Here is a 26,136-nt window from a genome sequence, read left to right on the forward strand (position 1 = left end):
CCCCTTACGCCATAGAGGTAGCGACCACAGACTGCACCCTTTCAGCCGTGCTCCTTCAGGAACGGCACAACCAGTTAAGGCCCGTGGTTTACGCCTCCAGACTTTCAGATGCTGTGGAGCAGGGATTTTCAGCCTGTGAGAGGCACCTGCTCGCAGTATTCTGGGCAGTCCAGTATTTTTCATATATTACCGGACTGAACCCCATCACAATTCTCACCGAACACACCCCCACCCAACTTTTACTGGACGGACGACTCAAGGACGGTACAGTTATTCAGATTCGAGCAGCGAGATGGACCCTTCTCTTGCAGGGACGGGACATCACTGTTATAAGGACAAAGACGCACACCTTTTTAGCCGACAACCTACAGTACCCCGGAACCCCCCATGAATGCGAAATTATCTCTCCACACCACAACACAGGCCCCTTTATCGCTAAAACACCCCCCAGAAAGATAGATAGTTCAAACCAGAGCCCCCAGCACACGGACACGTGTGAACCCATAAAGATCTATGTGGATGGATCTTCCACAGTCTTGGATGGGAAGCGCATAACAGGTTGCGGTATCTATGTCGAGGACGCACTGGGACGTGCCCTCGAGGAAATATTGTTAAAACTACCCGGACACTTAGGCGCGCAGGCAGCAGAGCTCGCGGCCATCGCATTTATAGTTGAACACGCAGATTCCTTCCCCAGCCCAGCAGACATATACTCGGACAGCTTCTATGTCTGCAACAGCCTCACGGAATTTCTGCCCCTGTGGAAAGCAAGAGGATTTGTTTCCGCAGACGGAAAACCCCTCCCCTCAGCCCCATTGCTCCGTCACATTTTAGAAGGAGCCCAGAACAGGGCTTTTGGGATAATCAAAGTCCGCAGTCACCATCGTTCCTCCCCCCCTGGAAATGTGAAAGCCGACGCACTGGCTAAAGCAGGTTCCAGGCACGGATACTTTTGGACACCCCCCGAAAGCGCACCAGTGAGTGCAGTTCAGGTCTCACAGACAAAGATCGAGGATCTAGTGGAGGCCCAGAAACAGGACAGCAACCTCAAGGAGATTGTAAAAGGAAAATATCCAGCACTCTATGAGAGGTTTAGAAATGCACTGACCACACATGACGGTGTGGTGTTAAAAGACACCCTTTATGTGGTTCCTGAACAGGACAGGAATCAACTGATTTGTTTGTTCCATGACGGTCATGGACATCAGGCGATCGATCCCACTACAGCCCATCTCAAGCAGCTTTGTTGGTGGCCGAATTTAAAGGAAGATGTAAACCATTACATCGAGAATTGTCTTATCTGTGCCCAGAATAATCCGGACAGATATGCCAAAAAGGCTCAACTCAGCCACACCCGTCCCGTTAACGGCCCCTGGACTAACCTCCAGCTCGATTTTATAGGACCATTGCCCCCTTGCAGGAATGGCTATAAATATGTATTTGTGGTAATTGACACATTTACAAAATGGGTGGGAGCATTCCCAGCCCGCACAAACACTGCAAAAACCACAGCCAAGATTTTGACCCACCACATCTTTACAAGATGGGGACTCCCCCGCAGCATTGAATCCGACCAAGGCTCCCACTTTATGGGACGTGTCATGCAGAACGTCAAAGAACAAAGAACAAAGAAATGTACAGCACAGGAACAGGCCCTTCGGCCCTCCAAGCCCGTGCCGACCATACTGCCCGACTAAACTACAATCTTCTACAATGCCACGATATTTGGCATCATCCAAAAATTCCACATAGCATACCACCCACAGTCGAGTGGTATCATGGAGCGCATGAATCGGACCCTAAAATCCACCCTCAGAAAAATGGTCCAGCAGAACAACACCACTTGGGACTCAGTTCTCCCTTTTGCGCTGATGTTTTTGCGTAACACAATTTCTACTTCCACAGGTTACACCCCACACACCCTCATGACCAGACGCCCCATGAAAAGCACAGAATATTTGTTAGGTTTAGACTTGACCAGCCCCGAAGTGACGGCCCTCACACACGAGAAAGCAGTGGAGAAATTAGTTGCAAATGTTAAAACGGCTCAGCTAGCAGCCGCAGTAAAATTGGGCACCAGAAAGAAACAGAGCAAGGCTTGTTTCGACAAGACAGTGCATGCGACTGAGTACAGTCTAGGACAGCAAGTTATGCTCTCTGTATATAACCCCAGCACATTCCTGTCCCCAAAATACTCGGGTCCGTATTCCATTGCGGACAAAGTAAGCCCTTCCGTTTATAAAATAAAGTACCCCAATGGTAAGACTGCGTGGTTTCATATAAACCAGCTGAAGGCATATGTAACATAGTCGAACCACGCACACCACGTCATGCTCGACGCAGCACACCACGCCCCGCCCACAGCCAACGTAACCCTACCAACCCCCAACACGTCCAGCCCAGCCACGGACTCAACCTCGACTCCACCCCCAAAATATACACTCCGCCCCGGAACGCCCACAGACTGCAGCAGCAGAGACAGCGACTGATTCGGACGACAGCACGCCTCCCTACTATCCCCCTGCAACAGGCCCCACACCCAGCGATTCCGACTACGATCCACCAAACCACACTGACGACCCCGATTCCGTCCCCACACAGCTAGACACCAATTACTGGCACCGAGATAACTCGTTCCGACTCGTCCGCAACGACGAGAGCAACCCCAACTCACACCATGCAGCCCTTTCAGCCCTGATCCACTCCAGAGTTTGGCACCCAGGAGAAGAGGACAACCTTGGGTCTGACTCCCAAACCGAGAACCCCTTTGCGACCCTGTTCGCAACTGAGAACTGAGGTATCCAGATGATGTTTTAATGGAACCGCTTGGGAGAAGTGGTGTCCTTTCTGATGGAACCTGCAAAATGTTTTATGTTGTTTATACGTTTATTAAATGTTGTTTGTCGGACAGGAAAAAAATTTTTCGGCCGAAACCTCTGAGGACTTGCCTACAGAGACTCACCATTGCCTGACACTAGTTCCGCAGAAAGACACAGAAACCTCTGAGGACTTGTCTGCAGAGACTGGTTAAGGAACCAGACGCCCGCTCATAACTGCCCTTTTGGTTCAAAGGAAAGAACCACTACGGCAGCCCCACCACGATGACTACATTTCTGCCCGTTCTTGTCGGTTGCTCAGGCAGTGGAGAAACGGCTTGGGACCCGCCCTGCCTGGGAACGCCCCCCTCTGGTCAACTACGCTCGGGTAGGAGAGATACGGCATTGGTAGCCATCCTACCCAGGGACTCCATCCAACTCTTACCCGTCGCGGCCCATACGCACCTCATTTTGGCATTTTTTCAGTTCAAAAAGTTTTGTTTTCTTTCGGTAACCTTTAGGTTGCCGACCATTTGCTATTTACATCCTGAAAAATTTGGATGGTAAATTGCACAGTTTGCGAGACGGCTCACACTCGTTCATCATTGGGACGTGTGTCTTCTCCTAAAATTTGTTTTTTGGAAGAAAATAAAATGAGGGAGTCACACATAGTGACCAATTATAAAGGGAATAATTGGCACCAAAGGACAGACACACTAGCGTACAAGATATTAAACAAAGATATTAAACAAAGACACTATGCTTGTTTCCACAGAACTCCAGAAGATCCAGGACCGGAGAAGAGAAGAAAGAAAAGGAAAGAGAAGAGCCATGAGGACTTCCTTCACGTGGATCACCCTCATGATTTTGGACATTTGGTTGCGCATGAACGCGAACCCCATGACTTCAAGCCCCCCAGCCGTTAATGTTTCACTTCCCCGCAGTACCCAGAGCCCAGTCACCAGCGACACCACAGCATCTTGGTGTGCCAAGTTTATAACCTGGTACTCTCTGTCCTATGTAATAGCAACTTTACTAGCATTAGCGATACTCTGCTGCATTGTGCAGACTATGCGTCTACTGAAATGGAGAAGGAGAGCCTACCGCGCTCGAACCCCGGTATATTGGATCAGATCCCCTATGTTTGGATACGACCAGACCCCCGCGATCTGTAATAAAGTACATTCACTTGCGTTTATTGTAAATAAAGAAATGTAAAGAACTTTTCATGAGCAAATTGTATGATCCTGAGCTTGACTGCCAAGCCAGGAAAGACTGTGTATGAAATGCTATGATTTTGTTGTATGATTGAGGAAGGTAGTATAATGAAATTATTAAGTGAGTGTAGTATATTAAGAATAGGTTAGAGGTTCCCAGTTTATTGTTTTGTAATGCATGTCCCTGTCTGACATAGCGCCCTTAGAATTGTTAGTTAAAAATGCTTTTGCATAGCTATGGTCAGTGCAGAGGCCATGAAGGAAGTGTCCCCGCCCAGGTCAGGGAATGGAAAGCAACATAGTTATGTGATCCTTCACACTTCGCGTTAGGATCACAAGGAGGGAAGGTAGCCAGTTAAAATGGCTAACTCCCGATTTAGAATGGCGAACGGCAAAGGCTGATGGAAAAGTCAGCCAACAGGACACAAACGAGCAGCTGCAGGTTGACTGTATATTCACCTCTGGGAAGGCCAGACAAGATCGATACCAGTAACCATCAGCACAACAAAACACCAGCCATCTGCATATTAATGAGCAATCCCCGGGAACAATGAGCAACATTTAGACACATAAAGCCACCCCAGACTCGTCGGCGCCAGCAGAAGCCTACACAAAGGAAGGTGAACGACCACCTCAAGACTGCCCCTCGATCAAGGAATCGCTCCAGCATTAGAGAAAATCGAACCAAGTGATTGGGACAAAGTCCAATAACCTGGAACCAGGTACAGGGTCCACCCCGAAAGGCGGGAAGCCCCTGGGGACTATAAGAATAGAGTCCAAGTTCAAATCGTTCTTCTTGACCGGGTCACTCAGCAACACGAACCAACCCTTGACAGTGACCGGTCCAGCCACCGCTGATATCTAGTAAGTCTTACTTCAACCCTCGCTACGAGATAGGTACTCCTAGCTACCAATCTGCACCAACTTCGAATCCCGCAGGCTCAGAACCCGAACGAAAGGCCATTCGTTTCCCTGACCTGGTGGGCCAGTTCCAAGTTAAGTATTGGCCTGTTAGTTGTAGGAAGTAGACGCAGAATTTATGCAGGAGTAGTGATCACTGTATATAATAAATGTGCTTTGATTTAAATCTTACTAAGCGGTGTATTGGATTATTGATCATTACTCGGACTTGAACCACGTGGCGGTATCAGAAAGATACCTGGCGACTCAAGAGCAAAGGTGATAATACAGCGCAATTAAACTAAGGCAAAAATTAGCAACATGGTACAACGGGAATTTGTATCTGTGGTTCATCGCATAATAAGTTTCCCATACCAAACCAAGCACTTGAAATCAATCACATTGAACTGCTCCGATGTACAAAGAAGGAAGAGTTTCGTTATTGGGGGTTTTCTAAGGGTAGCATACCTGCCTCTGAGCCAGAAGCTCCAGGTTCAAGTCTCCACTCCAGGACTTGATGGCCATGGAAAATGCGTTTGTGATGCAGCAAACATTTTGAGTGACTACTTTCAAATTCTTCCAACTTGTGCCAATGGCAGTGGTAAGAGTGGGGGACATTTCTGGTCAGCCATGTGTTGGAAAGAAATTGGAGCCTCTACTATCACTAGCCATAGCTCCAGGCTACAACATGCATGTAGTCACAACAACTCAAAGAGTCCTTGGGGGCGAGTTAGCTCAGTTGGTTGGACAGCCAGTGTCGATCAGATTGGTGCCAACAGCATAGAGTTCCAGCTGGGGTAGATTCGGAACCTACATCCTTGCCCTACCTGTGGTGGAGATTACAGTGCTGTGGGTTGGACTTGCTTTGGGTAGAGAACTCAAGAAGAATACAAGTCTGTAAGATGTACAATAATACACGCAGGACAAAGCACAAATATCAAAAACCTTATGTAAACCATTGGGAAATATATATTTCTAAAACTTCATACATATACATCATAACATTTGTCCAGGTAACTACCAGAGGCAAACTTAAGTATAGATAATTTTTACAACCAACTTTAACAGGGTGGATTTTACAGCACATTAAATTTTCCTAAGAAACTAATTCAGTGTAGGCCTACTAAAACTGTATTTATACATGATTTTAATTAGATGCTGAAAATAAAGTACGGTTATATCAATTCAGTATTTCAGTGCTCTTTTCAATTACCAACGCACTGCGAGTATTAGAATATTCTTGTCATTAAGGTTCCAATCAGTCGAATATGCATGACAGCAATTTTCCAATCAAAATTGCAAACACAGAGCAAGCACAAACTACCTTTCAAAACTGTGGAAATCCTGGTTAGCTTCTTGTTCCAGCAACACTTTCACAATTCTAGGTGGTATGGGGCTAAGAGTAAATAACTATCCTGTGCCCACAATTACAGTTAAGGGGCTCTCTAGAGTATTACGTGCATCCAGCCAAAAGGCCCATTTAAGCAGGTAGGGCACACTTCATATGAAACCATAGGCGATCATGTATGTGAAGTAATTGGGGAGGCACAGTGCCTCGTCAAACAGTTAACCCCATTTAGTGTCAATATCAACACTGGAAACAGTGACGATGGACTATTCCAACAGACAAACAATTGGAGACTGTATACCTTAACTACAACTATAAAACTTTATTAATAAAATCAGAAGCAAAATGAAAAACCTGCAGGTTTAGAGGTCAAGCACAAAATAAAGAATCTTTAAACTCTATTGAATTACTCTTAGTTTGACCAACAACTTTGGTGCAATGTTTATACATGAAATGATATTTTCAGAATCTTCCATTTGTCCCACTTGTTAACTACCTGACAAAGTTGCTATTTACTGAACAAATATTATAGAAGGCCTTAGTTCTACCCTACTGAATTAGGATAGATAGATAACGCAAAAGGAACCTTCCCAATTACACAGCACTGCCTGTCAAGAGGTGCACAGTGGCATAGAAATGACCTGATGGTTTTCCCGATAGAACCTGCAAAACAAAGCTCACCATCTAAAGAGCAGAAATGACGGTCTTCGGTGCTGTTACCAGTGCGAAACAGCACGTCAATGTCATCTGTGATATTTCTTAGTCAATTTGGTTTGAACACGACAATAACATATTAAGCAAGATATGCAATCTCTCTGATACGGAGATACAAGGCAGTCCTTCCAAAAAATAGACATTTTAAACTTGTTATAATAATGCCAAGCTATAAATTCTCAAATAAGTATTCAAGTAGTTTTTTATTGTTCAAAATAAGTATATCCAATTAAGAAAACCCACATTTACCAATCTCGTCATTTTTGCCCAGATAGACCCAAGTTCCAACATAAAAATTCTTACTGTATTCTGGCGTCCCACTTTGGCTTTCTCAATACTTTGCTGTAAACTTTGTTTCTTTTGGGTTCCTTGATTGACCTGCGAAGGGAAAAGGGGAAATAAAATTCAGAAAGCAATTTTAGAAAGTAATATGAGTTTATACATAAATGTAGAATTCAAGATTCACAAGCTTTACAGATATAATCGATTGCTTGCTTTATATAACATTATGAGTTTCAGAAGCACGATGAGGCAAAATGGAATCTGTGCCAAAGAATATTATTCAAAAGGGACAGAATTGACTGAATCAGGCATACAAGTTTATGCATCAAACACTGGATCTTGCCAACATTGGGCATTATCATGCATCTTTCAAAACCATTCTTTACTCCAGGAACATCCTCCAGAGCAAAGGCAATTCCTGGGCTGCATTCTCCGATTTTCAGACCATGTCCTGACGCCGGCTGGGAACGGTGGCATTTTACGACTGAAAAATCAGCATAAAACAGCAACCGATCCTCTGTTTGGTGGGGGGCTAGCAGGCAGGCAGCGTGGAGCACCTGGCTCTAGCTGCCAATACGCCGGAGAATTGCCGGGTCCATGGATGCGCATGCGCATGGTGCCGGCCTGCAGTGGCCGCGCCATGCAACATGGCGCCGGCTGCATACAGACCCAGCCTGCCAAATAGTGCCACCCTTTGGCCAGGCTCCCGACCCCCGGACCACCCCCCAACAATGCCCCCAGCCCCTGCCAAACTCTCCGCTGCCCGCAGATCAGCTCTCCCCTGACTGTGGCGGCCCAGCCCCTGCCAAACTCCCAGCTGCCACGCCGAGTTCCCGACAAAATGTAGCATGAGAGACCCACGCCGTCGGGAATTCGGCCGGTCGGGGGAGGGCATCAGGCAACATCCTGATGCTCCAAGAATACGCCGCTTTGGAGGGGGCGGGACATCGTGAAAGCAGAACCCCACCCCCAGATTTCTTCACAAACGGGGATTCTCCGGCTGATCTCGAATGTAATTTCGGCGTCGGCGACCAGAGAATCCCGCCCCCTATCTCAACACACAGACTGGTGTCAACTATAGAAAACTTCCCTTGCAATTAAAAAAAGTATTTATAAATAACAATGCTACCTCCAAAGCAGAATACAGTATTCAATGGGGAAAGCTCGAGTAAGATTGAATGATCCCCTGAAATCGATGTTTATTTCTACATCAAATTTAGGCTGTAGTTACATTACAACTGCACCATCAACACAATGAAATGGAAATGGCTCTATCACACTAAAAAGTTGTAAACTTTTTTTTAAAAACTAATTATGGTTTTATATGTTGAACACGAGTTAAAAATGTTTTAGATCATCAACTTTATTTTAGATATTACATTTATCTTAGCAAAATTACTGATGTCCCTTACAAAGGCACAGAATAGAAAGTTAATGTAGCAAATATCTTGTGTGTACTTTATTAATTGCCTGTAAATCAACAAACCAATAATAAACCATACATGTGTGCAGAGACAGAATTATATCTAGCTTCAAAAATGTAATCTTAATGGCTCCCCACTCATATATATTATTTTGGAACCAAGATACTAGGCCTTTACAATTGTGCTCTACTTAACAGAAAGTATGCAAGTTGACCACACCAATTGGTTTCCACTCCTTGTCTCAGCCAAGCACTCCAGCACCACAGCTAAGAGTACACCCTGAAGGCATACTGCATTAATACATCCTCATTCATTAACTTCACTTTAAAGAACACACACCATCACTGTAATGGTGTTCAATCAGAAAAAATAGTCTCTTATAAGGAATTATACAACACATTACCAAATTCTAAGTTTTAAAAAAACCTCATTCCATCTCAAGCCAAAATGACAGTATTAGAAAATAATATTTTTGTGTACTTCTCTTTAAAACAGGTTTTACCGCTGTCAGTGTTGATATTCATCAACTTGCCACCACTGGGTGTCACAGATTACAATCCATCATCATACGACACCTCGTGGTGGGAAATTCTATCACTAAACTGCAGCATGTCCTGAGTTAAAAGTTACAAGAAATTTTCAAACACACCCAGTTCATTCCCAAGCAAATAAGAATAGTGCCCAAAACTAACAGGCCACGAACACTGGCATGCAGTGACATCTGAAGTGCAAAGGCTGAAAGTCCCCAGTGTCAGAAAACCTGCTGCTGGTCTTTAGCATTTTGATTCACTGCAAATGCATTGTAGTTTACCAGTTCTGCATCAAGAAATGAAACCTTTCCTGTACATGTCATTTTGGGATTGTTGCCCATAGTTAATCGCAAAAGAATGTGACAGAAAAGCCCTCATTAACCAAAGATATTCAGATTTTTGAAAAGTAATTTTTACAGGATGTCGGCTTCGCTGGTTAAGCCAATGTTTGTTGCCCATCCCTAATTGCCCTTGAGAAGGCGGTGGTGCGCTGCCTGGCGGCATGGTAGCACAGTGGGTAGCACTGTTGCTTCACAGCGCCAGGATCCCAGGTTCAATTCCCGGCTTGGGTCACTGTCTGTGTGGGGAGTCTGCACGTTCTCCCCGTGTCTGCGTGGGTTTCTTCTGGGTGCTCCGGTTTCCTCCCACAAGTCCCGAAAGACGTGCTGTCAGGTAATTTGGACATTCTGAATTCTCCCTCAGTGTACCTGAACAGGGGCCGGAGTGTGGCGACCAATCAAGTCGGCTGCTTTGTCCTGGATGGTGTTGAGCTTATTGAGTGTTGTTGGAGCTGCACTCATCCAGGCAAGTGGGGAGCATTCTATCACTCTCTTGACTTATGCCTCATAGGTGGTGGACAGGCTTTGGGGAGTCAGGAGATGAGTTACTCGCCGCAGAATTCCTAGCCTCTGACCTGCTCTTGTAGCCACAGTATTTATATGGCTAGTCCAGTTAGGTTTCTGGTCAATGGTAACCATGTTGATATACAATGGGAAGTGTTTCAAATAAAAATATGAAATGCTTCGAAGAAATTCAAAACAGAGCAGAGGAAGAGTCGAGGCCAACAACTCAATATATGCTGGAAGACTGCACACTGGTGAACTGAAAAATTAATCGATCATGCAGAATATCGAGTACACCAATAAATGTCATAATATATTTATTTATTCATTCATGGGATGCAACTGTCACCGGCTAGGCCAGCCTTGATTGCACATCCCCAATTGTCCTCGGGACGGTGGTGGCAAGCGGCTGTCTTGAGCTGCTGTAGTCCACGTGTTGTCAGAGCTCCTACAGTGTGGTTAGGAAGACAACTCCAGGACTTTAACCCAGTGACAGTGAAGGCTTGGTGATATAGTTCCCAGTCAAGATGATTTATGACATTTTCATTTAATTTATGAGGCCAGTATTTAGTACCTGTCCCTAATTGCCGTTAAGAAGGTGGTGGTGAGCGGCCTTTTTGCAGTCCATGTGGTGTAGGTACACCCACACCCCACAGTGATGTTGGTGAGGGAGTTCCTGGATTTTGACCCAGCAAAGCGAAGAAACGGCAAAATGGTTCCAAGTCAGGGTGGTGTATGAATTGGCGGGGAACTTGCAGGAGGTGGTATTCCCACGCATCTGTTGCCCTTGTTCTTCTAGGTGTCAGTAGTCATGGATTTGCCAGATACTGCCAAAGGAACATTAGTGAGTTGTTGCAGTGAATCTTGTAAATGGTATGGTACTCACTGCTGCCACTGTGCGTCGGTGGTGGAGGGAGTAAATGTTTAAGATGGTGGACAGGGTGCGAATCAAGTGGGCTGCTTTGTCTGAGATCATGTCGAGCTTCTTGCTGCTGGGGCTGCATGCATCCAGGCAAGTGGAGAGTATTCCAGCACTCTCTTGACTTGAGTCTTGAAGATGGTGGACAAGTTTTGGAGAGTCAGGAGGTGAAGTACTCTCCATTACATTCCCAGCCTCTGATTGCTCTGGCAGCCACAATATTGATATGGCTGGCCCAGTTTAGTTTCTGGTCAATTCAAAACAAAGCAGGATGTTGATAGTGGGGGAATCAGTGATGGTAATGTCACTGAATGTCATGGGGATGTGGTTAGTATCTTTTAATGGAGATGGCCATTGCCTGTCAGTTGTGTGGCACGAATATTACTTGCCTGGCTATCGTCCAGGACTTGTTGCATTTGAACACGGACTGTTTCGGTATCAGAGGAGTCGCGAATGATGCTGAAAATTGTGCAATCGTCAGCGAACATCCTCACTTCTGACCTTATGCTTGAAGGATGGTCATTGATGAAGTAGCTGAAGATGGTTAGGCCTTGGACAATCGCCTGAGGAATTCCTGCAGTGATGTCCTGGAGCTGAGATAACTGACCTCCAACAACCACGACCATCTTTCTTCGTGCCAGGTGTGACTCCAACCAACAAAGAGTTTTCCCTTGATTCCCATTGACATCAGTTTAGCTAGGACTTTGTGATGCCACACTCCATCAAATGTGGCTTTGATATCAAGGGCAGTCATACACACCTCACCTCTGGAGTTCAGCAATTTTGCCTATGTTTGAGCCAAGGCTATAATGAGATCAGGAGCTGAGTGGCCCTGGTGGAGCCCAAACTGAGCATCAGGAGCTGGTTACTGTTGAGCGTCCCTCTTGATAGTACTGCTGATGACCCCTTCCATCACTTTATTAATGATCGAGAGTAGACCGATGGGGCGGAAATAGGCAGAGTTGGATTTGCCCTGCTTTTTGTGGGCAGGACATACCTTGGCAATTTTCCCACATTTCTGGGTAGCTGCCAGTGTTGTAGCTGTAATGGAACAGTTTGGCTAGGGGGCGTGGCAAGTTCTGGGGCACAAGTCTCAAGTACTATTGCTGGAATACTGCCAGGGCCAATGGTCTTTGCAGTATCCAGTGCCTTCAGCTGTTTCTTGATATCATGGGGAAAAAAACAAGAGGGAAAAACATACTTGACCTCATTCTCTCCCACCTGCCTGCCGCAGATGCATCTGCCCATGATAGTGACCACTGCACAGGCCGGGTGAAGACAAAGTCCTGTCTTCCCATTGAGGATTACCTCCATCGTGTTGCGTAGCACTACTGCCAAGCTAAAAGGGATAGACTACAAACAGATCTGGCAACTCAAAACTGGGCATCCATGAGGCACTGTGAGCAGTCAGCAGCAGCAGAATTGTACTCAACTATAATTTGTAATATCATGGCCTTGTATATCCCCCATTCTATTATTACCACCAAGCCAGGGAACAAATCCTGGTTCAATGAAGGGTGTTGAAGGGCCACAAAAGCAAGACCAATCTAACTCTGCCTATTTCTGCCCCATCAGCCTCCTCTTGATCATCAATAAAGTGATGGAAGGGGTCAACAACAGTATTATCAAGTGGCACTTTCTTAGCAATAACCTGCTCCTGGATGCTTAGTTTGGATTCCGCCAGGGCCACTCAGCACTTGACGTCATTACATCCTTGGTTCCAACATGGATAAAAGAGCTGGACTCCAGAGGTGGGAGTGAGTAACTGGCCTTGATATCAAAGCCGCATCTGGCCAGGTGTGGCACCCCAGAGCCCTAACAAAACTGGAGTCAATGGAAATCACGGGGAAAAATCTCCATTGGTTGGCACAGAGGAAGATGATTGTGCTGGTTGGATGGTAATGGTCCCAGCTCCAGGATATTGTTGCACATGTTCCTCAGGAGTGTCCTATGCCCGGCCATCTTCAGCTGCTTCATCGATGATATTACGATACCGGACCAGATCCCAACATTTTCTAGGGTACAGGACAGGACCCCGAACCATTTTTTGTAGAACTGTGAGCGAGGATACTTCGCTGCAGGAGTGATTCCACACACAAATAGGGATATGGTATATTTAAACAAACTTTCTTATTAACACAGTATCAAACTACATTATCATCACAGAAATATAGCTTACAATTACCAGTTAAACAACACTTAACAATAAAATGAATCACTTTAACTCCTAAATGCTACCTTCTTAATCTCTAATCAAGCAAAATCCATCACAGATCAAAACCCATTTTTAAATAAAGTTAGCAAATACAGGATTACTTGCTTATCTTTGGATAGAGAGATCTTTTTATAGACTGCTTGAATAGAGAGAGAGAGAGAAAGAGCGAGAGAGATCCTTTCAGTAAACACCCTGCAGGACCCTGCCTGTCAGATTGATACTGAATCTATCAACCATCTGTAACAGCTATTGTTCAGCTCACAGCTTCCAGAAACACTAAACTAAATTGCCTGCTAGAGACCTGGTACAGACCTGGCTCCTCCCATTAATTACTCCCAATTCTACTCAAATCCTATGACGTACTTGCTTAAGTTTAAACACAATAGGCTGGAGTCTCTGCTTCTCGACACTGGTAGGACGATTTGGGCAGAGAATCCAGCGTCGGGGAAAAAATGGGATCGGTTTCTGATGCTCCGGTCCTCCCCCCGTTTTTTTATTTTTCTATGTTTTTAAATTCAGAGTACCCAATTCTTCTTTTTCCCAATTAAGGGGAAATTTAGAGTGGCCAATCCACCTACCCTGCACATCTTTGGGTTGTGGGGTTGAGACCCATACAGACACGGGGAGAATATGCAAACTCCACGCGGACAGTGACCCAGGGGCAGGATCGAACCTGGGACCTCGGCACTGTCAGGTAGCAGTGCTAGCCACTGTGCCACCGTAACGCACCCTCCGGGCCTCCCCTGGCGTCGGGATTGAGATTCACGCATGTGCCAGCAGGAGTATGCAAATGGATAATTAAGAACCATTTGCATCGGACTTCCGGGTGCGGCGACTTTTGGGCTCTTATTGGGAGCCTCAACGGCAATTTTTGACGGCTAAACCCATTGTGCGGTGAAACAGAAGGGAATCCCCCCGGGTGTACATGGAGAAAGGAGATAATAGTGGCCGGATTGCAGAGGATCCTCTGGAGCAGCGGCAAGGAAGGGAAGCACGAAGCAAGATGGCGGCGGAGGGAGGCCGTTTGGTATGGGGCCCGGAACAGCAAGAGTTCCTTCGGAGATGTGTTGAGGAGCTAAAGAAGGAGGTGCTGGCCCCGATGCCGCAGGCGATTGAGGGGCTAAAGGAGGCGCAGAGGACCCAAGAATTGGAGCTTCGTGGCGTGAAAGCAAAGGCTGCCGAAAATGAGGACGAAATACAGGGCCTGGTGGTGAAGACAGAGACACACGAGGCACTGCATAAGAGGTGTATGGAGAGGCTGGAAGCCCTGGAAAATAGCTCGAGGAGGAAGAACCTAAGAGTTTTGGGTCTTCCCGAAGGTGCAGAGGGAGCGGACGTCGGGGCATATGTGAACACGATGCTTCATTCCTTAATGGGACCGGAGGCCCCGACGGGCCCCTTGGAAGTGGAGGGAGCATATCGAGTCCTTGCGAGAAGACCGAAGGCGGGAGAAATACCTCGAGCTATAGTGGTGAGGTTTCACCGCTATAAAGACAGGGAGATGGTCCCGAGATGGGCGAAAAAGACACGGAGCTGAAGGTGGGAGAACGCGGTGATCCGCGTGTACCAGGATTGGAGTGCGGAGGTGGCGAGAAGGAGGGCGAGTTTCAATCGGGCCAAGGCGGTGCTCCATAGAAAGAAAGTTAAATTTGGTATGCTGCAGCCGGCGAGACTGTGGGTTACACATCAAGGGAACCACCACTACTTCGAGACGGCAGAAGAGGCGTGGACATTCATTGAAGAGGAGAAGCTGGACTAGACTGGAGAGAGAAAGAACTTTTGTAATAAAGTAGTGGTGTGATTGCATGGGACTGGGAATCGGAAAGGGGGGGAACATTTTCTCTTTCCCCTCGATGGGGGGGGGGGAAGGTATGGTGAACTGTGGGCGCCGGTGGGGAAGGAGAGGGAGAAGGAGAGAGGGAGCTCCGCCATTAGGGGCGGGGCCGAGTGGGAAGCGCGGGCTTTGCTCCCGCGCTATGGTAATTGTAGCGGGAAAAGGGGGCGCAGGAAGGAGGGAGCCTTACACAATGGGAGGCTGAGGATAAACGGGGGAAGCCGACGTCAGCCAGATTTTGCTGACTTCTGGAAGCAACATGGGGGGAGCAATCACGCTAGAGGGAGATCTAGCGGGGGGGGGGGGGGGGTAACTGGGTTGCTGCTGTTAAGGGGAAGGGGGAGCTGCTACGGGATGGTGTGGTCGGGACGGGAGGACACCGTTGGGGGGACAAGTGAGTGTGTGGGAACCGGGTGAGGAGCTGGTCTAAAAAAGGGGATGGCTAGTCGACGAGGGGGGCGGGTAAAGAGCCCCCCAACCCGGTTGATCACGTGGAACGTGAGAGGGCTGAATGGGCCGATTAAGAGGGCAAGGGTACTTGCGCACCTAAAGAAATTAAAGGCAGATGTGGTCATGCTGCAGGAGACGCATCTGAAACTGGCGGATCAGGTCAGATTACGAAAAGGATGGGTGGGACAGGTATTTCACTCGGGCTTGGATGCGAAAAATAGAGGGGTGGCAATATTAGTGGGGAAACGGGTATTGTTTGAGGCGTGGACCATAGTGGCGGACAGTGGGGGTAGATACGTGATGGTGAGTGGCAGATTGCAAGGTGAGGCGGTGGTTCTGGTGAACGTATATGCCCCGAACTAGGATGCCAACTTCATGAAGCGTATTCTGGGGCGTATCCCGGACCTGGAGGCGGGAAAGTTGGTAATGGGGGGAGACTTCAATACGGTGCTGGATCCAGGGCTGGACCGGTCCAGGTCTAGGACCAGGAGGAGGCCGGCAGCGGCCAAGGTGCTCAAGGACTACATGGAGCAGATGGGAGGAGTGGATCCCTGGAGATTTACTAGGCCTAGGAGTAAAGAGTTCTCCTTCTTCTCCCATGTCCACAAGGTGTATTCTCGGATAGACTTCTTTGTCCTGGGAAGGGCGCTGATCCCGAAGGTGGCCGGGACGGAGTACTCGGCTATAGCCATTTCGGACCATGCCCCACATTGGGTAGATCTGGAAGTAGGAGAGGAAAAGGAACAGCACCCACTGTGGAGATTAGATATGGGATTGTTGGCGGACGAGGGGGTGTGTGTAAGGGTAAGGAGATGTATCGAAAGGTATCTGGAGATTAATGACGATGGAGAGGTTCACGTGGGAGTGGTCTGGGAAGCACTGAAGGCGGTGGTCAGAGGGGAACTGATTTCCATAAGGGCCCATAAGGGGAAACAAGAGAGCAAAGAGAGGGAGAGATTGTTGAGAGAAATTTTGAGGGTGGATAGGCAGTATGCGGTGGGCCCGGATGAAGGACTAGACAGGGAAAGATGAAGGTTGCACACGGAATTTGATTTGTTGACCACGGGCAAGGCGGAAGCACAATGGAGGAAGGCACAGGGAGTGCAGTATGAGTACGGAGAGAAGGCGAGCCGGTTACTGGCCCAACAACTGAGGAAGAGGGGGGCGGCGAGGGAGATTGGAGGGGTTAGGGACGAGGAGGGTGAGATGGAACGGGGAGCGGAGAGGGTGAACGGGGTGTTTAAGGCATTTTATGAGAGGCTGTATAAGGCTCAGCCCCCAGAAGGGAAGGAGGGAATGATGCACTTCCTAGACCAGTTGGAATTCCCGAAGGTTGAGGAGCAGGAGAGGACAGGACTGGGAGCACAGATTGAGGTGGAGGTGGTAAAAGGGATTGGGAGCATGCAGGCAGGGAAGGCCCCGGGACCGGATGGGTTCCCGGTGGAATTTTATAGGAAATACGTGGGCCTGCTGGCCCCGCTTCTGACGAGAACCTTTAACGAGGCCAAGGAAAGGGGGGCGTTGCCCCCGACGATGTCAGAGGCGACGATATCGCTGCTCTTGAAAAGGGACAAAGACCCGCTGCAGTGCGGGTCTTACAGGCCTATCTCCCTCCTGAATGTAGATGCCAAGCTTCTGGCCAAGGTGATGGCGACGAGGATGGAGGATTGTGTCCCGGGGGTGGTTCACGAGGATCAAACGGGGTTTGTTAAGGGGAGACAATTGAACACTAACATACGGGGGCTGCTAGGGGTGATGATGATGCCCCCGCCGGAGGGGGAGGCGGAGATAGTGGTGGCGATGGATGCAGAGAAAGCATTTGATATAGTGGAGTGGGATTACCTGTGGGAAGTGTTGAGGAGCTTTGGATTTGGAGAGGGGTTTATTGGATGGGTTCAGCTTCTATATAGGGCCCCGGTGGCAAGTGTGATTACAAATAGGCAGAGATCTGACCACTTCCGTCTATACAGAGGGACAAGACAGGGATGTCCTCTGTCCCCGTTACTGTTTGCGTTGGCAATTGAGCCACTGGCCATAGCGCTGAGGGGCTCTAGGAAGTGGAGGGGAGTACTTAGGGGAGGAGAAGAGCACCGGGTGTCACTATATGCAGATGATTTGTTGTTGAATGTCGCGGACCCAGTGGAGGGGATGCCCGAGATAATGCAGACACTCAGGGAGTTTGGGGAATTTTCAGGATATAAATTGAATATGGGGAAGAGTGAGCTGTTTGTGATGCACCCTGGGGAACAGGGCAGGGGAATAGATGATTTGCCGTTGAGGAGAGTAACAAGGGATTTTCGGTACCTGGGGATCCAGCTGGCCAGGAACTGGGGAACCTTGCATAAGCTTAATTTAGTAAGATTGGTGGAGCAGATGGAAGAGGACTTTAGGAGATGGGACATGGCGCCCCTGTCACTGGCGGGTAGGGTGCAGGCGGTTAAAATGGTGGTCCTTCCGCGGTTTCCTTTTGTGTTCCAGTGCCTCCCTGTGATGATTACAAAGGCCTTTTTCAAGAAAGTGGATAAGAGCATTATGAGTTTTGTGTGGGCTGGGAAGACCCCAAGAGTGAAGAGGGGGATCCTGCAGCATAGTAGGGATAGGGGGGGACTGGCACTGCCGAGTTTAAGTGACTATTATTGGGCCGCAAACATATCAATGGTATGCAAGTGGATGGGGGAAGGGGAGGGAGTGGCGTGGAAAAGACTAGAGATGGCGTCCTGTAGGGGATCCAGCCTAAAAGCATTAGCGACGGCGCCTTTACCGTTCTCCCCGAAGAAATACACCACAAGTCCAGTGGTGGTGGCAACGCTGAAAATTTGGGGGCAGTGGAGACGGCATAAGGGAGTGACGGGTGCCCCGATGAGGTCCCCGATAAGGAACAACCACAGGTTCGTCCCGGGGAAGATAGATGGGGATTTAAAGCTTGGCAGAGAGCAGGGATTGTGAAATTGAAGGATTTGTTCCTAGGCGGGACGTTTGCGAGTCTGGGAGCACTGACAGAAAAATATGGGTTGCCACCGGGGAATGCATTTCGATCTACGCAACTGAGGGCTTTTGCGAGGCAACAGGTGAGGGAATTTCCGTGGCTCCCGGCGCAAGAGATTCAGGACAGAGTGATTTTGGAGGCATGGGTGGGGGATGGTAGGGTGTCGGATATATACAGGGAAATGAGAGACGAGGGGGAGAACATGGTGGAGGAGCTGAAGGGAAAATGGGAAGAGGAGCTAGGGGAAGAGATTGAGGAGGGGCTGTGGGCAGATGCCTTAAGTAGGGTAAACTTTTTGTCCTCATGCGCCAGGCTCAGCCTGATACAATTCAAGGTTCTACATAAGGCGCACATGACTGGAGCAAGGTTAAGTAGATTTTTTGGAGTGGAGGAAAGGTGCGGGCGATGCGCGGGAAGCCCAGCGAATCACACCCACATGTTTTGGTCATGCCCGGTACTGCATGGGTTCTGGGTGAGGGTGGCGAATGTGCTTTCAAGGGTGGTGGGGGTCCGGGTCGAGCCAGGCTGGGGGTTGGCGATATTTGGGGTTGCGGACGAGCCGGGAGTGCAGGAGGCGAGAGAGGCTGATGTTTTAGCCTTTGCGTCCCTAGTAGCCCGGCGAAGGATATTACTTATGTGGAAAGAAGCTAAACCCCCAGGCGTGGAGGCCTGGATAAATGACATGGCGGGGTTTATAAAACTGGAGCGGATAAAATACGCACTAAGAGGTTCGGCTCAAGGGTTCACCAGACGGTGGCAACCGTTCCTCGACTATCTCGCAGAACGATAAGGGAAATGGGAAAGGTAGCAGCAGCAACCCGGGGGGGAGGGGAGGGCCCATCCGGGCCCTCAGGGGTTTTGTACAGATGTTTGTATATGAGTTATTTATATTGGTTTTTGTGACTTTATTATTTTGGATATTGGCTAGTTATTATTTTTGTTGCTGGCAGTTGCCGTCTAGTTAATATATTATTTATTCTTAAAAAAAAGCGGTCATCATCATTATTTATATTGCTTTAAAGCTGCAAAAGGGGAAAATTTTGTATTGTCTTTGTTTGACCGAAAAATTTGAATAAAATATATATTTTTTAAAAAAAGAACCATTTGCATCCTATTAATGTGCTGGGTCGGGTGAGAATTGGTGCAAGTCTTGACAAGTGTGCACCTGACGCGGTGGATCAAAGGGCTAACTCTTTAAGTGAATTGCTCCCAAAGTCCATCAGAGGGCCCCCCCCCCACACACACACAATGCAAGAACTGCCCACTCCACCCCCAGCAGAACCCCCCCACGAGAGCCCCCTAATTAATGAGACCCGCCCCAGAGACCACCTAAATAACGAGACACCGCCCGAGACTTCCTAAATAAAGAAACCTCATCCCCCCCCCCCCCCCCCCCCCCCCCCCCCCAAAAACGATCCCCGAGATAAAGAGACTCCTTCCAGACACCCCTAATTAGAGAGACCTCCCAGAGGCCACCTAAATAGAGAGACCTCCCAGAAGAGAGACCCCTGCCTGGAAGCAAGAGAGCAGTCCAGACAGACAGACAGGCAGTGAAAAAAATCTCTGCTTTCAAACTCATTTGTGTAATACACCTGCTGGCTCAGGCAGAGGAAGCAGCACCTATATAGAACATTACAGCGCAGTATAGGACCTTCGGCCCTCGATGTTGCGCCGACCTGTGAAACCACTCTAAAGCCCATGTACACTATAGAACAAAGAACACTTGAAAGAGAAAACCAGTCAGCTGGGTTTACACCCTCTCAGTTTGTTGATCTGCAAGCCATTCATTCATTTCTCTTTGATATTGATTTTACTAGGCTGTAATTGACAGCTTCTAGGCACATGCAGCTGTCAGCATTGTTCCATTCATCTCCCTTCAAGCTTGAGTGACTTTAAGTAGTCAGCTGTGAAACTAACAGTAATTTTTATAAACATCAAATGCACCCGAATGGACTTTGATCTATGTTTGCTGAACCGTGCCCCTGGACAATATCCAGTTATCCAGGCTTGGGCTGACAAGTGGCAAGTAACATTCGTACCCCACATGCCTGACAATTACCATAGTAACTAGAGAGATTTTTTTACCATTGCCCCTTAACATTCAATGACATTACCATCACTGAATCCCCCAGTATCAACATCCTGAGGGTTACCATTGACCAAAAACTCAACTGGACAAGCCATATAAATATTGTGGCAATAAGTGCAGGTCAGAGGCTAGGAATCCTGCGGTGAGTCACTCACCTCCTGACTCCCCAAAGCCTGTCCATAATCGGCAAGGTATACTCTCCATGCCGGATAAGTGAAGCACCAACAGTCATAAAGCTTGACACCATCCAGGACAAAGCAGCCTACTTGATTGGCATCCCTTCCACAAACATTCACTCCTTCCACCAGCAATGTATAGCAGCAGCAGAGTGGAAAATATCTACAAGATACACTGCAGGAACTCACCCAGGCTCCTGAGACAGCACCCTCCAAACTCATGACCACTACTATCTAGAAGGATAAGTGTAGCAGATACATGGCGACACCACCACCTGTGAGTTCCCCTCTAAGTCACTCGCCATCCTGACTTGAAACTATATCGCTGTTCTTTCACTGTCGCTGGGTCAAAATCCTGGAACTCCCTCCCGAACATCACCATGGGTGCACCTACACCATATGTACTGCAACGGTTCAAGAAGAGAGCTCACCATTACCTTCTCAGGCAATTAAGGATGGACAATGAATGCTGGCCTAGCCAGCAAAACCCACATCTGTTGAATGGATTTTTTTAAAATAGCAAATTTGACCAATGCATTAAGTTTCAAAGTAGAACCAGGAAATTGGAGTTTAAAAAAGGAAAAAATGGTTAGGCCAATCTGAAAATTCGAGATAAAATCAAGTTGGATAAGACTGAATATCCTTTCCTCATTCCCACAGTTTTCTATAATATGTATTCATAAATTGGTATCACTGCACATGGGCAAGCTGTTTGCAAACAGACAAACAAATTAAAGTTCAGCTTTTAAAAAACTTAAAAGTACCCAATTATTTTTTTCCAATTAAGGGGGAATTTAGCTCGGCAAATTCACCTGCCCTAAACATCTTTGGGTTGTGGGGGTGAGACCGACGCAAACACGGGAAGAATGTGCAAACTCCACACGGACAGTGACCCGGGGCTGGGATTGAACCCGCGTCCTTGGCACCGTGAGGCAGCAGTGCTAACCAGTGCACGACCGTGCCGCCCCCTGAATAATCATTTTACTTAAATATTCATCTGAGATTCAATACAGATGAACCAAATAATTTGATCATCTCTGACACTACAACATTTACCTGACTCTCCAATTGCTCCAGTTTCTTTGTCCTGATATGAAGAGCTTTACTTGGAAATGCCCAGAAGTAGTTAGAAGTTCCAATTCGATCGGTGTCCACCATTCCATCATCTACTAGACTCTGTAGTACTTCCTTCACTGACATGGAGGCTAAAATAGTAAAAACGTATCAGCAGCTTGCACTTGCCACTCAGAATAAAGCAACTGAAAATTAAGCATGATTAGTGTAAGACAGAACGGCTTCAGCTGTATGACAAGATTTTCACCAGCATCTCTAAATTATGGCTAGCCAGAAACAAAAGCTTACGGTGCTTCATTGACATCACTAGCCGTTCAACATTGTGCTGGGGCAGCTGGGAATATGATTAACTTGTGGTAGGGTGCGATTGAACTTATGAAGTTAGGCAACGTTCCTGTGCTGCTGCACAAATGAGCTCTGATGCATTTAAAGAGCAAACACTGCTTTTCCTCTCAGAGGAACCAATTATCGCCCATAGTGTCAGCCCTGGCTCAATGGTGCCGCACTGATCTCTGAGTCAGAAGGTAAAGCATTCAAGCCCCAGTGCAGCTCTATCTCGGGCCACATGTTTTCAAAGGTTCTGACATTTGGGCGAGCCCTGCCTGTCAATTCAAGATCTTGTGGTACTAGTTGCAGAAAAGCAAATGAGTTCTTCATGAATCCTGGACAACATTTATCCATCAACCAGATTAATAGTAATTAATATTAAAAAGCAATTACGATAGCGACGTTCAAGAGGCACCTTGACAAATACATGAATAGGATGGGAATAGAGGGATACAGACCCCGGAAGTGCAGAAGGTTTTAGTTTAGACAGGCATCATGATCGGCATAGGCTTGAAAGGCCTGCTCCTGTGCTGTACTGTTCGTTGTATCTTTTGCATTGCAATTTGCAGGACCTTGTTGTGCACCAACTGGTTGTCATACTTCTCTATATTGTTATGGGCCAGGGTTTAGAAAACTCCAAAGAATATCATGGAGTTCACCTGACCTACAACTGTTTATTAAATTTTGGTTATAAGGAGTGCAAGGGCCTGCCTTTCAGGTGTTATTCAGCAGAGGCCTTAAGCACTTTTAATCAAAAACAAAGTTTATTCTCCGAATTTAGTTAACATTTTTATAAACACACACAGGAAGCATTTTTATCAACTACAAACATAAATACCCCACACAGCTACAATACTTTATATATAACCCTTAATAAATTTCCCCCTTAAACTGTTCCATTTTAATAACAAGGTCCAGAAACCAGAAAACCCTTTTTAAAGGCGTGGCCCAGCACACATTACTCAAGACCCGATTTAGATGCTCTTATGTCCTTTCCAAAACAGCAGGTTTGAATTTCTTCCAGAAAACAATTATTTCTTTTCAAGTTATCAAGTAATCTGGAAACAGCTTTTAAAATGCAGAGAGAGAAAGACAAGACAAGACTTCTCTGCCTGAGTCCAGCAGCCAAATATGAAAACGAATGCAAAAACTCAGAGCCACAAAACAGCACCAAACCGAAGCGAAAGTAAAACTCAGAGCCACAGCCCAGCTCCACCCACACAGTGACATCACTGAAGCCATGTGATAAGACAAAACATTTCTTAAAGGGATACTCCCATGACAATATTAGAACAACTACATTTCAAATGTACTGCAAAACATTTGGCGATGTCCTGATGACATGAAAGAAACTGCTAAAATGCTCGCTTTATGATTATAGTAATGAAAGATGTAAACAGTGGGCTGAGTCACATCTAAATGTTTACATAATATAATATTCGACAAGGAGCTACATCAAAGATTATTGCCGAAAATAAAAGCTCATGGTGTAGTCAGTAACATGGTGCCATGGATAGTGGCTAGCTAACACAAATCACGGAGCAGGCATAAATGGGTCATTTTCTGGTTGGCAAGATGTAACGAGTGGTGTGTAACAGGGATAAACACTTGGATGATGGGACCAAATGTATGGTTCCTAAATTTGATTATGACAAAAGATAGGTAGGAAAGTAAGTTGTGGACATGATGAGACTACAAAGGGATAAAGACAGGTTAAATGAGTGTGCAAAGATCTGGCAAATAGTATACAATGTGGAAAAATGTGAAATTGTCCATTTTGGCAGGAAAATAGAAAAGAAGCATATTATGTAAATAGTGAGAGACTGCAGAGGGGTCTGGGTGTCCTAGTGCATGAATCGTAAAAGGTACAGCAAGTAATTAGGAAAGCTAAGAGAATGTTATTGTTTATTATGAGGAAAATTGAATATAAAGTAAAGAGGGTATGCATCAGTTACACAGGGCACTAGTGAGCCCAATCTGGAGTACTGAATACAGTATTGGTCTCCTTATTTAAGAAAGGGTATGAATGCATTGGACGCAGTTCAAAGAACGTTTACTCAACTCAGACCTGAAGTGGGAGGGTTGTCTTATAAGGAGAGGTTGGACGAGCTAGGCTTGTATCCGTTAGCATTTAGATAAGGTGACTCGATTGAGACATATAAGATCCCGAGGGGTCTTGATAAAGTGCATGCGGAAAGCATGTTTCCTCTTGAGGGAGAATCTAGAACTGGAGTTCACTGTATTATTTTTTACTGTTTCAATATGGCGTTGTTGAGGTGTGGGGGACGGGGTAATCTCCTCCACCATTCGATAAGGTCATGGCTGATCTGATTTTAACCTTGACTCCACTGTCCCTCCTACTCCCGATATCCTTTCACCACCTTGCTTACCAAGCATCTAACTACCTCTGCCTTAAAAATATTCAGAACCTACTTCTACCACCTTTTGAGGAAGAGAGTTCCAAAGACCCATGACCCTCAGAGAGAATATTCTCTCAGCTCTAACTGAAATGGATAACCGCTTATTTTTAGACAGTGAACTCCAGTTCAAGATTCTCCTAGGATGGATGGGGGCTTTTAATTTTCCCCACAGGTCACCCGAATGTGAGCTGGGTAGACTATTCCGAATCTGACTCCAAAAATCTAACTTTTTAAAAATATATATTTTTTTATTCTCCTCCTTTTTCACATTTTCTTACAAATTTACACCCAACAATAAACAATAATCAGTAACGAATGCAATGTCAATCCCCATATCAATAATAACGATCCCATCCTCCCACCAAACCCCCAAACATTAGCCCGCATGTTAACATAAACAAATGACAAAGAGGAATCAGGAATCACCAATAGTCACCATTAACACATAGAGTCCCCCCCTCCCCCCCAATGTTCAATGTGATCCAATTCTCAAAAGTGCATAATAACGCCCATGAATTGTAGAATCCCTGCATCCTTCCCCTCAGTTCAAATTTGACCTTTTCTTTTTTTTTAATAAAAAATAATTTTTATTAAAGGTTTTCATAAAATATCAATAACAAAATGAGAAAAATAAAGAACCCAACAGGATTAAGTACAAAACACAATCTAGAAAAGCAACCCCCCATACCCCTCCCCCCCTGTACATGAATAATAAATTAACATTTACACCCCGACTTAACACAACAGGTATATACACCCCCTCAGACCAGTCAGTGTAAATAACAAAACAATAATAAAGTAACCCCCCCCCCCCCCCCCCCCCGAGCTGCTGCTGTCATTGACCAATGTCTATCGTTCTGCCAGAAAGTCTAAGAACGGTTGCCACCGCCTAAAGAACCCTTGTACCGACCCTCACAAGGCGAATTTCACCCTCTCCAATTTAATGAACCCTGCCATATCGCTGATCTAGGACTCCACGCTTGGGGGCCTTGCATCTTTCCACTGAAGGAGAATCCTTCGCCGGGCTACCAGGGACGGAAAGGCCAGAATACCGGCCTCTTTCGCCTCCTGCACTCCCGGCTCCTCTGCCACCCCAAATATTGCAAGCCCCCAGCCCGGTTTAACCCTGGATCCTACCACCCTCGACACTGTCCTCGCTACGCCCTTCCAAAATTCCTCCAGCGCTGGGCATGCCCAGAACATATGGATGTGATTTGCTGGGCTCCCTGAGCACCTAACACACCTGTCCTCCCCCCCCAAAGAACCGGCTCATCCTTGTCCCGGTCACGTGTGCCCTGTGCAGCACCTTAAACTGTATGAGGCTGAGCCTCGCGCACGATGAGGAAGAGTTCACCCTCCCCAGGGCATCTGCCCACGTCCCTTCCTCAATTTCCTCTCCCAACTCCTCCTCCCACTTACCTTTTACCTCCACCACCAAGGCCTCCTCCTCCTCCTGCATCACCTGGTAAGTTTCCGAGATCTTCCCCACTCCCCCCCCCCCCCCCCCTTCCCACGAGAGCACCCTGTCCTGTACTGTGTGTGGCAGTAGCCGCGGGAATTCCACCACCTGCTG

General features: G+C 46.9%; 1 protein-coding gene across 1 annotated transcript in view; it reads right to left on the reverse strand.

Moving 5' to 3' along the window:
* Positions 1–26,136, reverse strand: part of mnd1 (meiotic nuclear divisions 1 homolog (S. cerevisiae)) — an 83,270-nt gene that overhangs the window by 30,881 nt on the left and 26,253 nt on the right. Inside the window, exons 4-5 of the mRNA XM_072496017.1 lie at positions 21,799–21,947; positions 7,299–7,373 (exon numbers count right to left, since the gene is read on the reverse strand). Coding sequence (XP_072352118.1) covers positions 7,299–7,373; positions 21,799–21,947 — 224 coding nt within the window. The remainder of the gene's footprint in view (positions 1–7,298; positions 7,374–21,798; positions 21,948–26,136) is intronic.

This window comes from Scyliorhinus torazame, chromosome 3 (genome assembly GCF_047496885.1).
Source record: "Scyliorhinus torazame isolate Kashiwa2021f chromosome 3, sScyTor2.1, whole genome shotgun sequence".
Lineage (NCBI taxonomy): Eukaryota > Metazoa > Chordata > Chondrichthyes > Carcharhiniformes > Scyliorhinidae > Scyliorhinus > Scyliorhinus torazame.